The 14,854-nt window shown below is 60.6% G+C and overlaps 2 protein-coding genes across 5 annotated transcripts in view; both read right to left on the minus strand.

The window, feature by feature from the left end:
• Positions 1-954: 954 nt before the first annotated feature.
• On the minus strand, positions 955-4,810 carry FOXJ1 (forkhead box J1). 2 transcript variants are annotated; one of them, XM_039226261.1, is made up of 3 exons: positions 4,758-4,810; positions 3,529-4,198; positions 955-1,772 (listed from the first exon to the last, which is right to left on the minus strand). In XM_039226261.1, exons 2-3 carry the CDS (start codon positions 4,024-4,026, stop codon positions 1,005-1,007), a joined length of 1,266 nt encoding a protein of 421 aa, XP_039082192.1. In that variant the 5' UTR covers positions 4,027-4,198; positions 4,758-4,810; the 3' UTR covers positions 955-1,004. The 2 variants fall into 2 exon arrangements, with proteins under 2 accessions (XP_039082192.1, XP_039082193.1); XM_039226262.1 differs by lacking the exon at positions 4,758-4,810 and adding an exon at positions 4,622-4,642.
• A 1,274-nt stretch (positions 4,811-6,084) lies between these two features.
• The window catches only part of RNF157 (ring finger protein 157), an 80,312-nt gene continuing 71,542 nt past the window's right edge, over positions 6,085-14,854 (minus strand). Inside the window, exons 18-20 of one of the 3 annotated variants that reach the window (XM_039226259.1) lie at positions 13,985-14,095; positions 10,289-10,329; positions 8,790-8,873 (exon numbers count right to left, since the gene is read on the minus strand). In XM_039226259.1, the coding sequence (XP_039082190.1) occupies positions 10,289-10,329; positions 13,985-14,095 (152 nt within the window). In that variant the 3' untranslated portion in view covers positions 8,790-8,873. Of the gene's footprint in view, positions 8,874-10,288; positions 10,330-13,984; positions 14,096-14,854 lie in introns of those variants that run through there. The other 2 variants (XM_039226258.1, XR_005527412.1) reach the window with 2 other exon arrangements.

Raw genomic sequence — 14,854 nt, forward strand, 5'->3', positions numbered from 1 at the left:
CAGGACACTCCCCCAGCAAGTGGGGGCAGGGACGCGGGCTACCCGCCCCTCCCCCTCCCCCCCAATTCTTGGTCCCAGAGGTTCTAGCAAGCTCTGCATCCCTCCCGGTTAAGCCTCAGCTACAGCTACACTCACTACATTAGTCTGTCTGTCCCCTCCCCACTGCAGCTCAGCTGCCCCTGCCCCCAACCCCCCCCAACCCCACCTCCCCCACTGTTCTCTGCCTCAAACATTAGGGATTTACACCCTTTGCCCCACCTCTAGGGATGGGGCCTCACGAAGACCCCAGAGGCCTTAGGAAACCTCCTCACCCACCAGGCACCCGGACCTCATTCCGTCTCTGCCTTCGGTTCCCTCCCCCCTCCCCACCCCTCCCCCTCCTTCCCCAGCCCTGGGGAGCCTTCGCCCCCAGAGAGGCCTCCAGGGGGTTAATTTGCTGTCACCTAATTAGCATTTGTTGTACCTGGGATCTTTCTCTGGATAGAGACCTGGGGAGGCCAGCGGGAGAGGGAGGGGTGTAGGAGCCGAGGCACCCAGGGGCGGGCCTGTACTGTTGCTCCCCCGCTGGGCCAGCGCCCCTCCAGGTGCAGCCCTGCCTTGCTGGGCCCGGAGCCCAGCCCTGGCGCAGGGAAGACGAGGATCACTGAAACACTGTGTGTGTGTGGCCGGGGGCTGGGGCGGCAGCCATTCTGGTCCTGGGCCTCGCTTCTCAGCCTCCTGGGCCGGAATCAGAAGGCAGCCTGGGCTGGGGGCCTCAGGAGACCTGGGCCAGCCCCTGCCTGGGCGGGAGGGTGTCCACGGGCCTGTGCTGGGGCGGGGGGGGGGGGGGCGGTCTCGGCCTGCAGCCCGTCGCTCTGAACAACAAAGCGGACGCAACATGTGAACACACGTGTGCCCGCGTGGCGAGCCCCTCGGCAGAGCNGGGGGGGGGGGGGGGGGGGGGGGGGGGGGCAGTCTGGGCCCGGACTCGGGCGCCGACCGGAGGTGGGGCGGGGCCCGGCCTCTTACAAGAAGGCGCCCACACTGGCCCAGTCTTGCAGGTCGGCGGCCAGGGTGGCGTCCCCGGCCTCGAAGAGGGGCTCCGGCGGTAAGCAGCCACTGCCGCTCTCGTCCCAGGGGTGCTGCAGGAAGGACGTGGCCAAGAAAGTCTCGTCGAAATCCAGGCTGTCGGCCGCCTGCTCCACCGGAGGCCCCCAGGTCGCGGGGCAGTCGATGTGGCGGCCGTGGACGGTGAGGTCCACGTCCCCGTGCGAGGCGGGGCTCAGCGGCGGGCTCAGCTCCAGGGCCTCCAGCGTGCCCAGCTCGCCGCCCAGAGTGCCGGCCTCGAAGATGGCCTCCCAGTCAAAGTTGCCCTTGAGGGGCTCCAGCTCGCCCTGCTCCTCCTGGGTCAGCAGCAGGGTGCTGGGGGCCCGCGGGACCTTGGCCACCCGCTTGGGCAGCGGCTGCTTGCGCTTGTGGCCGAGCCTGCCCTCGCCCGCGCCCCAGCCCGCCTCCCCGGTGGCCTCCTCGAACTCGCGCAGCAGCTGCTGGGCCTCGGTGTTCACGGTCAGCGGCCCGGCCCAAGGGGCGGCGCCCGGCTCCTGCGAGGCCTGGCGGGCGAAGGCCGGGTGGATGTGGACCGGGGGCAGCCGCCGCTTCTTGAAGGCCCCGCTCAGCAGCCGCTCGGCGTACTGGGGGTCGATGCGCCAGAAGCCCCCCTTGCCCGGCTCGTCCTTCTCCCGAGGCACTTTGATGAAGCACTTGTTCAGGGACAGGTTGTGGCGGATGGAATTCTGTGCAGGGGGAGGAGGGAGAGGAGAGAAGGAGGTCGGCTGGGTGAGCGGGAAGGGCCGCCGATGGGGGGCCACTCGTGTTCCTGCCCCCAGGGGAGCAGGGGCTGACGCGCGCACGGCCCTGACCAGTGGCTCTGGGACACCGGCCACAAGGCATCGGTGGCCAGGAGTGCTGCCGGGGGCTTTTGTTCCCTGTTGCCGGGATATCTGTCTGCTCAGTCATCCGAGCCCTGAGTGCCACCCCGGCCTGCCCTCCCTCCCTTACCCCACCGCTTGCGGTCTCTGGCCAAAGGCTTCAGCTCCCCCAGGGCCTGGACAGCCATCTCACCCCGCCTGGGCCTGGCAGGCCCTGTTTGTGAAGACAGTGGGTGGGTTGAAAGGTGGGCACGGAGGGGGGTGCTGAGCTACGGAGGGTGTGAGGGTGTGTGCTCGGAGCGTGTGGAGGGATGAAGTGGCGGGGGGGCTCTGATGACTTGCCTTGTTTGTTGGGCCGGCTGCTGGCCCAGGCCCTCACTCCCGCCCCCCACCCACCATGGTCCCCTCCTCCCCTCCAGGCTATGAGGCCTCAGTTGATTATTACCCAGCCTGGAGCACAGCACTCATTTCTGACCCCCATTTCCTGACGCCTGAGCTTCAGAGGTTTGGGGCAGGGGGTAGGGGGTCTCTGCTTTCTCATCAAGGGACAAATGACAGTCACCGCAGAGTCAGGGCCCCCGAACAAACGTGGAGTAGCCTGGGGCTGGGATTCTGCAGCTTGCTCTCCGTGGGTGCCCCAGGGAAGAGTCTGGGCGTTCTGGGGCCTCTCTTTCCAACTAGACCCTGATCTAAAGTGGAAGACTCATGTCTGCTTGGCCTCAAGTCATCGTTCTGCCTTGTTCATTCCAAGGAGCACAGTCTTGTCCAAACCGTCCTGGGGGACAGGGGTTGAGGGCCCAGAAGGTAGAGTGGGTGGGTGGGTAGAGGGGCAAGGCTGGGATGTTTACATGGAGGCTCGGGCCCCTTGGCTGCTCTGTGCCAGGTTCCGGAGACTTGGAACATGAAGCCAGTGCGCGCGGCAGGGAGAGCCCCTGTGGAAAGCACCTGGCTCAGGTAATTGTCACCCTAGGGAGGCTGACTGAGAAGAGGGGGAGAACAGGAGGCAGGAAACTGAGGAGTTGGGTGAGGGGCTGGGGCGGCAGCCTTAGGAAGGCCGCACAGCCCCTCCACGGGGACGCAGCCTGCTTTCACACGCCATGTCGCCATGTCGCACCCCACCCCCGCCTCCACCAGCCGACTGGGACAAGGCAGAATGCGGAGCCTGGTGGGGGCTCACCCCTCATCCAATTCTGAGCTGGGCCTTGACAGACTGTCCTTGGGCGGTGCGATGTCTAGGAATTCTAGGACTTGGGACAAAAATGTGTCCCTTAGTCCATCACCCTGTCTTAGGGGGCCATGTCCACACATAATGTGGCCCTGGTCTTTGGGCTGGGTCTACTGGATGAGTGACAGGTGCTTTCCCCATGAATCTGGGGTCTGCATTCTTTCTAACCCCCTTTAAACACCCTCCCTCCTCCCTCTCAGAAATCAGAGGAGGGGCAGTTCCAAGCCCTGGGCCCCCTTGAGGTCCTTCCTCGATGGCCTTCCTCTCTTGGGGCCCTGGCTGCACAGCGAGCCTGCTTGGCGTGCGGACATGGGACCCAAGTCCAGTCAGCCCGCCCCGTGTGGGGAGAAAGGAGGTGAGCGGGGAGGGAGCGGCCACCACCCGCGCCTCCCCTACCTGCCAGGTGGGATCAGCGTGGCGGAAGTAGCAGAAGTTGTCCGTGATCCACTTATAGATGGCCGACAGGGTGATCTTGGTGGCCTTGCTGGCCTGCATGGCCATGCAGATGAGCGTGGCGTAAGAGTAGGGCGGCTTCACGCTCGGGTTGGTGGCGTAGTCCACGTCGTCGGGGGGCGGGGCCTGCAGCCCCGGGGGCGCGCTGCGCGACGTGCAGGACGACGTGGGCTTGCCCGGAGTGTGCGGCTGCCCCAGGCAGGCGGGATCGGCCGCCAGGGGGGACCCCGGTGCGGCCGAGCCTGGCACCTGGTGGTAGCCGTGGGGGTCGGTGCCCCCCGGCGGCAGGGCAGGGGCCTTGGCGTTGAGAATGGAGAATTCCTGCAGCCATTGCAGGCTGGTCAGGCTGTCATCCAGGGCGTCCGGCTCCTCGAGGCCGCTCTCCGGCCCTGCCTCCTCCGCCGCCGCAGCCCCCGAGAGGCGTAGCCAGCTTTCCGCCATGGCTTCGGGGACCCTCCGAGGGGGCGGTCAACATCCACGGGCTGAGGCGTGGGCAGCCCGCCGCGCTCTCGGGCCCCCCGACTCCTGCGGCTCCAGTTACAAGGCCTCGGGGACGCGCGCTTCCATCCTGCGACCGCGAGGGGGTCGCCTCCTCGGGAGACCAGTGTGATGCCTGCGGGGGACCACGGAGGACGGGAGCTGAGCACCTCCCCCACCCTGGATGGCAGGGTGGGGGCGAGGTGGGGGAGGCTCCTCTAAAACCGTCCCCGCTGCTGAGGGGATCTTTACTGGCCGAGGTCTGGGAAACAGAACCAGTGCCTTGGGGTCCGACCCCCGCTGGGTCCGTCTCACTCTTTTCCTCTCTGAGATTTTAGAAGAGACTTTCTTTATTAGCCAAATGAGGGAAGAGGGTAGGGGTATCCGAGGCTATCACCTTCTCCCCACGAGCGGGAAATCAACCCTCCCGCAACAAATGGAAGTGGGGCGAGGGAGCCCAGGAGGGCAAAGACTTGAGACGGGGAAGTCGTCTGATCTTGGGAAAGAAATATTAGGATGGGAGATAAACGGGGAAGGGAGGGAACAGGATAGTAATTACAGGGAGCGAGAAGTAAGTGTCCCTCCCAACTCAGATGTCATTCCCGGGTCCACCAGTTCGGCCGAGGACGGATGGGAGATCGGGCTGGTACGGACACCCTCCCTTCCCGCGGCCAGCAGCCGTCTCAGTCCCTTACCTGGCTCAGAGCGCAGCCCGGGCCAAAGGAAGGTTCTGGAAGGAGTTCCTCCCACCCCCCGCGGCTCTCTGTCCCCAGCTCGAGGGCCCCGTCAGCGCCCCTTTTCTCCCCCCCGCCCGACGGCGCCTCTCTAAGCGCCCGTGGCCCCCGGACCGGCATTAAGTAGCCGCTGCAAAGGCTTCTTCTGCTGCCATGGCGACGCTCCGCCCCCATAAACAGCTTCCGCTGCTGCTATTGGCCAGTGCGTTTCTAAGGAGATCGCGGGCTCTAGCCACTCTCTCTGGCGGTAACTCTCACCGAACTGCCTCCTCCTGCCGCCCTCTCCCGCGCCACCCAGCCCCCTACCCGCCACCGCGTCCCGGCCCCGCGCATTCCCGCCCGAGGGCCCCGCGCAGGGCTCGGAGAAGCGCGCGGCTCTCGCCCGAGGCCCCTGGCACGCCCGCGAGCCGTCCGCCGGGCAGCCGCGTTCCCGCCCTCGCTTCCTTCCTGTCTCGGCTGCCCCCGGCGTCGACCGCTCCGCGGACCGAGCCAGGGGCGCGGGGGGCCCAGGCTCAGGCTCGGGAGCCGTGTGGTTGCGTCTCCTTTCCCCTCCTCTGGGCTCACGTTCCTGTGCCCTCTCCCACCCTCCCGACCCTGACTGTCGCCGGGGCGTCCGTGGGCAGGGCTGACTCTCCGATGCCACCTGCCGCTCACGTCCGCAGCAATGGCTGCACCGATGCCAGGCACAGCAGAGCGGGCAGGGTTTCCCAGTAAGCGGCTCCCTCCCCACCCCTGCACTCAGCAAGGTTCCCGGAAGCGGACTTTCCAGAGGCTTCTGCGGAAGCATCCCTCCCCCCCCCCACCCCTTTTCAGATAGCGGAGGGAACAAAGCGGCTGAGTGAAACTCACCAAAGTCACGGACTTGCCCAATTCTCCTAGCAGGGTCATTCGCCTCTTTCATTTCACCAACTTTTAAGTGGCATGGACTAAGGTAGGGGGGACACCGGGGACTTCTTCCTCCCCTCCCCTGGCCTCCCGTCGGTCACCAGCTTTCCTGCTCTTCAATTATTGAAGAGCTGCAGTGACGGAAGTTCTCCGGTTTAAGGGTGAGGGTGGGGTGAGGGCTCCCTACTCAGGCCTCTGCCCAGAAACTGGAGGGCAGTGTGTGTGTGTGGGGGGAACCTGTGTCCACCGGGTGGCTTCTCAACTCCCACCTCGCACCCGGGAGCAGGGCTTTCCTTCCTTCTGCCTCCCCCACTCGCCACTTGGACATTCTGTTGTGTAAAAATATTTGAGTGCTGGAGAAAGTCGGACAGAAACTTTCACAAATAAGCCAAGGACACAATTCATCGCTCTCCTTCCCTTGTAAACAGTTTTATTCGTTTTAAAGAATCATGCAACAATCCATAAATATTGCATCCTTGATGTCCCCACTGTCGTGTGCCCATGAATGTACCCCACGGAGTGGGAGGGGTACACAGATGGCACAAACAGTACACACACACATACATACACACACACTTGCACACGCCAGGTGTGCAGGTCCTAAAGCAAAGTGATCAACCAGCATGCCAAGATCAGGTGGACAGGACACGAACTCTCCCCAGGTGAGACGGCTCAAAGTGTGCGGATCTGTGCCCAGGAGATACCCCAGTGCGGGTATAGACTCTGATGGTGGAACTGGGTGGAGGAGGAAGGCAGGCTCTGTGCGCCCGGAATTGGCACACCTCCTGGAGGCCACGGGAGAGCTCGGACCAGAGCTGGCAGGAGCCACAGGCCTCCAGGTAGTCTGTGCCTTTGTGTGAGAGGCCAGGCCCCATCCCGTCCTCTCTGGGTCAGTTGCTTATAACACAACTGTCTCCAGATGACAGACTGGGCACAGTAGGGTCAGGAGCTGCCCTGTTCCCTGATTGAGTTGACTAAAGACCAGCTCCTTTGGGTGGGATCTTTCTGTTTGCCTAAGAGCCAAAGGAGAACAAAGAGGTAGGAGAGACGGAGAGACAGAGACACACGCGGATCAGGCTGAGAAACAGGAGTGAAAGGACCATTTCTGACCCAGGCATGTCTTGATTACGGAACCAAGGCCTTAAAGAATCTTCCTGAGCCTGTTAATGGGAGAGGACCCAGCCTGTGCTGTCAGGAAGGACCCAGAGCCTCCAGGAGGGATGATGCTAATGGCTTCTTCTCAGGGCTCCTGGCCACTGTGGCTGCTGTTTACCTACATCTCCTTCATCTCGGGTAACACCACACGGTGACTACTACCTGCCGCGAGGGGAGGGGAGGCTGTGCGCCCCCGCCCCAGGCCCGAGGGAAGATCCCCATTCCCTGGGGCTTACACTTCAAGGAAATCAGGAAGTGGGGTTATTGCTCCAATCTCAACCGCAAAAGGGACCGTAAGAATGTTGGGGGAAAGAAGGACAAGGACTGGGGCCCGAAGCAGCGGAGTCCAGAAGCCCCAGCAGGGCCTCAGAGAAGGGGACATGGGGACTCCAGACAGAAGCTTAGATTCACGGGGGACTCATGTCGTGTCTGTTGGGACAGCAGGCTTTCCCCAACCAGGGCAGGCCTGAGTCCTAACCACTCGGCCAGGCAAGGGTCACCACCGCCCATCAGTGCAAAGAAGCCACACGGAAGAATCCCTGGGCACGGGGCTCTCTTTGGGGTGTTGGAAACGACCCGTTACTCTTCCAGGATAACGGTTCCAAGTACAAAGACAGGCCATCGTGATGGTCGTGAGGCTCTGGGGCCTCACCAATCGCCGTATCTAACTCTTGCTTCCTTAGCTCTTGCTCCACTGAAAGAGCACCTTTTCCCAAAGCCAGGAGACAACACGGCCGTCCAGGAACTGTGTGGAGCCCACCGACACCACCAGTGTCAGAGCAGGAACTGCCAGCAGCTTGCAGCCTGGTCTTGCTGTTTCAGACTTCTGCTGGCGCGCCTCGCACGGGGCTGGGGGCCGGGGGGCGGGCATGTAGAATCTCTGCGTCCCTAAAGAACCCGTGGGATGAGTACTCCCCCTCCCCGGCTCGGGTTCGGCAGGTCCGGAAGGCAGGGAAGGGGAACACTTGGGGCGGGGAGGCCCCAGCTTGAGAATCCCTGTTCCATCCCTCTCTCAGCCTGTTTCTTCAACTATTCACAAAAAGGCGTGGGGACAGGGACATCAGGTAGAAGAGGACCACGTGACCGGCTGTAGTGATGAAACGTGAGAGCGGCCGACAGCTCCCCACGCGGTTGCCCGGCACGCAGAGGTGGTCGAAGATGTGTTTTTTGAAAAGTCACCTTAAGATGGAGCCCCAGGCCCTCAGGGATGCACCTGATCGTCAACAACTCTCCCAAGGGTGATCCTGTAGTGGGGGGATTTCTCAGATTCGAGGCCTCCTTCCTAAGCAGACAGACGCACGAGGCCCCGGGGACTAGCTCGGTGACCAGAGGCAAGGACGGTGTTTCTCAACCAGCCTTTTGGTTGCTGCGGTTTCTCGTCGTGGAGAAAGGAGCTCCTGATGTTTTTGAGGGAAACTCGGCTAACGGCGCCACGCGGCTTTCCCCTCTCACAGGGGCCACCCCCGGCCCCACCCCACGCCGGAGGTTTCAAATTGCTTATTGATGTTCCAGAAAATGCCAGAGGCGTGTTCGTAAGGAAGCTGCCAAGACTCCAGGTCTTCTTGGTTGTGCCCCCTAAGGAGGAAAAGGTGCACAGGGAACAACCGGCCTGCGGGCCTCGGGTCCACCCGAAGGTCAAGGCGGGGACCTCCCAGAGAGTCCCTGTGGAAGGTGTCAGGAGCCGCAGCTCACGGGGACGCTCTGGCCCACGAGGAGAGAGAGGCTTCCCATTCCTTCTGGGAGGGGAGGGGTGGTGGTTATGGAGAAGTCCGGGCTGGGAGCAGGGGGCTGACTTCCCCGTCTAGGTGTAGACAGTCTTCGTGGCTTCGCGGAGGTCGCCCAAGCGGCCAGCAGTCCAGTGAGGCCAGGATGGAATGTGAGGGTGGGGGGGAGCCCAGGGACAGGGGCGGGGCTCTCAGACGGCCAAAGGACCCCACACGCAAGGCCTGTCCTGGGGGTCCTCCAGGCTGCCGGGTGGTAAGCGCGGGCGCTGTGTGTGCCGACGACTGACAACATTGTCATCAGCCTGCCAGGTGCCTGGAGAAGAGAAAAGGAAGGGGTATAGGAGCCAGGCCCCCCTCAGGTCCGGACGGCGTCTCCGGCAGGACAGCCCAGGAGTTTGGCTCGGAAGCTAGCAGGATGCGTGTCACTTGAGGCCCCCATGTGCGTGCAGGCCACAGCGAGGGAGAGAGTAGGGCGAGGTGGGTGCCCGTGGGGGCGGGGGGCTGTCCCTGTCCTGTGGGCTAGACCCGGTCACGGCCATTGTGGACCGCAGAGAGGACCATGCAGGGCCATTTCTTGTTCTGTGCACGTGCCCTGCGATCCACTCCTGTATCTTTGGAAGTTTGCCTGTATGTTGTGGGGCTGAGGTTTTCCCCAGGGCAGGAAGCAATGGAGGAGAGTGAGAAGAGCGTGTTAATTTGGGCCCAGTGTCACTGTTTGCTGTGGGAGCCAGGTGGGGCAGGAAGGGGCTGGCTGCCCAGCAGGGTGTCCGGGACAGAAAGGTGAGGGTGGGGGGAGCCGCAGGTGTGATGGGCCCACCTGCTGCTCTTCATCTCTGTGCCCCGCCCCCTGCCCTGCCTGAGCAGCCCACTGGGGTCACCATCAACCCCGAGCTAACCCAAACTCTGGGCAGCCCACTGGGGTCACAGTCAACCCCAGGAGAGACCAGCCCGAGGGCCTTGGGGTCGCCCAGGCAGCACCTACTAAAGTTCTTGTCCTCCCCCAAACCCACCACGGCTCCTGTGCAAGAGGCACCAGCCGCCTGGTCCGGATGCCCATTCTTGGCTCCTCTGTCCTTCATGCTCTGTATTTAATCCATCACTACCCCCTATCTGTCTGTTGCCAGAAAACCTGCCCTTCACTCGCGCCTCATGACTGACTGACGGACAGACCTCCAGGCTGCACCTCCCCGCACCCCCCGGCCTGACTGCCGCCACACTGCGCCTCAGGCTTCGAGGGAATCCCCAGACCCTTGACCTCTTTCATTAGACTGCAAGCTCTTCTGGGGCAGGCCTGGCCCCTCAGAGGACATGCAGGAGACCGGCTAGGCCGACTGGGTGCAGAGGGAGGGCCTGAGGCTCACTGTGCTCGTGTTTGAGGGGTTCAGCCTCACACCAGGGCTCGCTGAGGCCCTGTCATGGCCTGAACACTGGGATCAAGTAGCTATAAGTGTCCTGGTGGGATCAGCCATCCTAAGGCTCTTGCGGCAGAGTGCGGAGGTGGGCCCCCGGGGAAGAGATGTGAGCGGAACAGAAAATTCACAGGTATCTCTCGATTCTGGGTGGAAGTTGGAGATTTCTATTCCCTGAAGTCTAGGACCTGGGTCAAAGTGCATTCTCCCCTAAGGGTGGCTCTCTCCAGTGAACAGAGGGCAGAATTGCCCGTTACGTCAGGAACCCCCAAATACAATGAGTGGTTTGTCCACTTATATAATTTGGTAGATCTCATACCTATTCTTCAATGTTTATGGGGCAGGACTCCGGAACTGCGGCTGTTTGGTGGGAAAGACCAAAAGTAAACGGTGAACGAGAGAGAAGACACACATGCATACACAAAATCAAATCCACGCCACCGCCGCCACCAACCAGCACGCCACGGAACACCAGACTGACAGCCTGTCCTGACTCTGAATTCACACGAGTTCTTGCTACAGACTCCACCGCTCTAGAACCCTGAGCCAGGGCCTGGAATCGCTCCTTCCGGAATAGCCTCGGCACTCAGACCTCAAGGGTCTGTTCTCGCTGGCTTCCTGATGCACCCCGAGGCCACAGGAGGGTTGGCAGGAATAACACGCTGCCCTTCCCCACGCCCCAAAGGACTCGGACCACGGGCCCCCAGCAAAAACCCTGCTGCCGCCCCCTGGTCATGTGTGCAGAGGGGAACCGGCTCCCTGACAGGGCTCCCCGAGCCCGCGCTCCCCCTTGGTCCGGCCCCTGAGCCGGAAACTAGAGCTCGTTGACTGAAAATCCGATCAAGGTGCCTTCCCTTCGGTTCCCATTTCGAGGATGAGAAACAGGAAGGTGGAGAGACCCCTAGAGGAAGGTTTGGGAGCGTCGTTAGGGGGATTCTGCACACCCTTCCCAGCTCTACCAATTGTAGGCACTACGACAGTTTGATTGTCTCATGGAGTTTCCGGTGGAAAGAGACACCTCCTTCGTGTCTCTGAAGTGGGCACTTTGCGAGCAGTATCTCAGCCTTGGGTTACGAGGCTTGAAGAGAGGAGGGAACTGGATTTCAAGATTCTGTAGGATTTGCTGTTTCGCCGGATATGGTCCCTCTGGCACAAGGCGGTCGTTTAAAAATATCTTTCTATTTCCACGGACAAACCCAAATTATTTTTGCTTTTTTTAAAAGATCTTTTTCCCTATCACCTACACTACCCAGAACCTTTCCACAGACTTCTGGCTGGTCCCCTGGCCACTCTGTTGCCACCTGTGATATTTCATCCAATTCCCTGTAGCCGCACCTACTCAGCCTGGCTTCACGGTCCCGACCTGCTCACCACCTGCACCAGTCGACTTAGACTCCGTCCCTTTGAGACCTTCTAGAACAATCTTGGAACAATGCACCCCCTTGGTCTTGGGGCTCAAGAAGGCTCAGAAGCTTCTTAGGGGAAGAGGGGCTGGAAAGCCACAGGTGCCCTCTCAGCGACACTCCCACAAGCATGACAGGAGTGGTGAGGACGGGGACCTGCGTGGTCTTCGTCATGGGCCGGGTCTCCCAGCAGAGCGCGCGTGAGCATGGGGAGCGCGGCATGGGGCAGGTGGACAGCGCGGGATGCTCCCCTTGGCTCTGCTTCTCATCGGCTCTCCGTGAAGGGAGCGTGGCTCTCCGTGATGGGAGCGACGCCGCGTGGAGAGGGAAACAGAGCAAAGACCAAGTGCCTGAGAAGCTGTCCTGAAGGCCGCAGGACACGGAGCCGAGCCAGCCTGCGGGCACCCAGAGGATGCCGTCCGGATTTAATAGCTGAGCGGGAAGAGGCCTATTTATTCCACAGGACCTACCAAAGTGGATACTCCTGTTATTAACCCAACAGACGCTTCCAGAGAGTTCCCCAGCCCGCAGCTACCAGGAGAACTGGAGGAACATTTTGCCGAGAAAGCAGATGCGCTTTCCCTCTCCCTTAAGAGCCCTCGAGACCTGCGGTGACAGAGTACAAGGGGACACCTCTGGTGCTTATACCCGAGTCGCCCTCCCGACAGGCGTCACAGGCATTTGGCTGCGCGTCTGGCCTGGACTGTGAACCCAGCTTAACCTCAGCGTGCTGGCTCTCGAGGGACCCGTAAGGAACCTGTCCCGCAATCCCGTACGTGGAATAAATATCAACAAGCAGGGTGGTCAGAGAGAGTGGGGGGAGGAGGAAGCAGAAGGAACGAAGCCAGTTTCCACCAGCATGGTTGGCTAAAACTGCCCCCCGCAGCTCCCTCTGCTGAAAAACAGGGGTGCGTGGGGGAGCCCCTCGAGGGAGACAGGAGCCTAGCAGAAAGATGGCTGCTGGCGAGCCGCCACAGACACAGGGCAGAGAGGACAGAGATGTCATCTTTCCGGACTCGTGCCCCAGGATATGCCAATTCCAAACAACTCCCCGTCAGAACGGCTGGCACGGAAGCATCCCCGTTGCGGGTGGAACGGGGACTCATCTATTGTGACAAATATCTCTTTCTCGGAAGATCTCCTATCGAATGCAGGCCCTCGCCAGTTAGGACCGAGACCGAGGCAGGAGCCTCTGGCATGTGCGCACACCCCGCAAGCTTGGTGTCGGGCACAGCGTGGCTGGGGCGGGGGAGAGAGTGGGGGACAGTGCTGGCGCGGAGTGAACATGAACTTCCATACGGGGTCTACATAACATAAATGAGCTTCAAAAGAAACAAACCAGACAGACAGATTTACGTTTGGCAAAAAGACGTGAAAAACAAACGGACAGACGGAAGCAAGATGCGGAGTGGGAAGGCAGGAAGTGAAGTGTGCCTGGGCCCCACGGCTCCAGTCCAGGCCTGACACGGCATCTTTTGGCCTCACTGAACACGAAGAGTCCTGGGCACTATGTGCAGGACACACTAGATCAAAAACAACCGGAGAGGCCTTTGAAAGGCTGGAGAAAGCGTCTTCTGGGGATTACGGCTTCCTGCCGCGAGCCTGTGTGGGGCAGGGCGTGCGAGGCCCCGGGTCGCTCCCAGGCTCCCGGAGAGCGGCCAGCACAGGAGGCTGCGCTGCCCTGACGCCTCTGGCTGCTTCGCTGAGCGAGTAAAGCACTGGACCCATGACGTGACGTGGCCGTTCTGAAGCTCACTTAAGTCCCCATTTCAGGGAATACTGAGATCACAAATGCCACGACGTGGATGATGATCTCTGCTGTGAAGCCAGGAGGGCGGTTCTGACCTAGTCCCCCCGGGTGAGACTCGGCTTCGGAAGAGGGGTTCATGGAGCCCTTGCACAAGCACATGGACTAGAAGGGGTGAGCGCTCAGGGGATGAACACGGTTCCTGCATAGGAAGGTGTCCCGGGGTCGGCTCAGTATCAGAAGGAAAAACGGGGCCTATCGAAAGTCCTGACCCAACTTAAAGGTAGGGCTCCGGGGAGCACAGTCACCCTTGACCCCTGACCTCTCCTTTGGGATCCATGTCTGGTAAGTACAATGCAACTGGTAACCCAAAGCTCACTGGTTCACAGAACCAGTTCCTGGTTTAAAAAATGTCGGCTTTCAAATTCCTCCCTGTTCCTCCTTTGGAGGAGCTATGGATCCCCTTTCCAAAGGCTCAGGCTATCTTTCCAAGATCTTCTTAGGGAGGCGGGGTCTGCCTCACACTTCCGTTGATGAAAACAAGACCAGGCTCCCCGCCAAGGGGCCTGCAGAAAGGGGGTGGACGGCTGCTCGGTCAGGCCAATTCGGAAAGAGGGGGTGTTTTACTCCTGTCCATCCTGTCCTAATATCCTTGCTCAGAGTAGGGTGTGCTCTCTGCACAAAGTTCAAGGACTCTCCCAAGGCCTCCTCACTTCCTTTCAGCATCTGGCTTCCAGCAGCCTAGTACGGCCCATGCCTTTTGGCAGGAAGGGCGGGGCAGGGGACGGGCGGCCCAGGGTGAGCGTAGGGGTGCGGGCAGGGGAGCGTCTCCCACCAAGTTCATGCTCAGCAGACTGCCACTCACCAGGTAAGCAGACCTCAGGGCACAGCTTATTGTCCAGTGCTTTCACGCTTGCGATGCCAAAGTCATTGTTATTGTCACACTCCATACCTAGAAATGCGCGTGTCCTCTGGCCTGTAAGGGAGTTAACGCAGTTAGAGAGGGGCTGGCAGTATTTTTTTTCTCTGCTTTGCTGTCCTTAAAAAAAAAAGAAGTCTTAAGGATGGAGACAAAAAAAAACTCAAATCATATGTTAAAAAAAAGACAATAATTAAGTGGGGGAAAGAGTGGACAATAACGGAATTGAATTGTGTGAGCCTGTATCTGTGTGTGGCCTGTCCTGCCCTGTCTCCCTAACTGGCCGCTTCCCAGCCCTGCGGGGCGCCGGCTCAATGGAGAACCCCACCCGGTGTGGACTGCAGGTGGGGGGAGGGGGAAACGAGGGAGAGACTCCCCCTGCTCCTGGTCTGTGTGTGTGTGTGTGTGTGTGTGTGTGTGTATGTGTCCGGTGTGTTTATGACCACAAGGCTCTGTAAAATGATAAATACATACAACAAAAACTAAAGGTCTCAGTTTCCATAATTTTGCATATTAAATCAGAATCGCCACGTTCACAAAATCGTGTTTTCTTTCCCTATGAAACTTAATTTGTTATTTTGAGGCTGCTTTAAGGGGCTGACCAGAAACCTACAGACGTGTGAGGGGAAGGGGAAAGCTGCAGAAGTTATTTTTGCTAGCTTCTCCTGAGCCTCCGCTTTCCTCCTGGTGAAAGGGAGAGGAAAAAATGTAAATCTACCACGTGGGGTCGTGGAACATCAGGCGGAGACCACCTGCCACCCCGCAGTTTCCAGAAGCGAACAGTCTACGGGCAGGAAGCAATCACGAAGGGTAACT

The sequence above is a fragment of the Hyaena hyaena genome, unplaced genomic scaffold (genome assembly GCF_003009895.1).
Source record: "Hyaena hyaena isolate Hyena2069 unplaced genomic scaffold, ASM300989v1 scaffold_21, whole genome shotgun sequence".
NCBI classification, from domain to species: domain Eukaryota; kingdom Metazoa; phylum Chordata; class Mammalia; order Carnivora; family Hyaenidae; genus Hyaena; species Hyaena hyaena.

What these genes read in the sequence shown, in the direction of transcription:
- FOXJ1 (XM_039226261.1), bottom strand. Translation starts at nt 4,026, where the DNA reads ATGGCGGAAAGCTGGCTACGCCTCTCGGGGGCTGCGGCGGCGGAGGAG. An exon ending in ACGCTGATCCCACCTGGCAG is followed by an intron (nt 1,773 to 3,528) that starts GTAGGGGAGGCG and finishes CCCCCTGCACAG; the next exon opens with AATTCCATCCGCCACAACCT.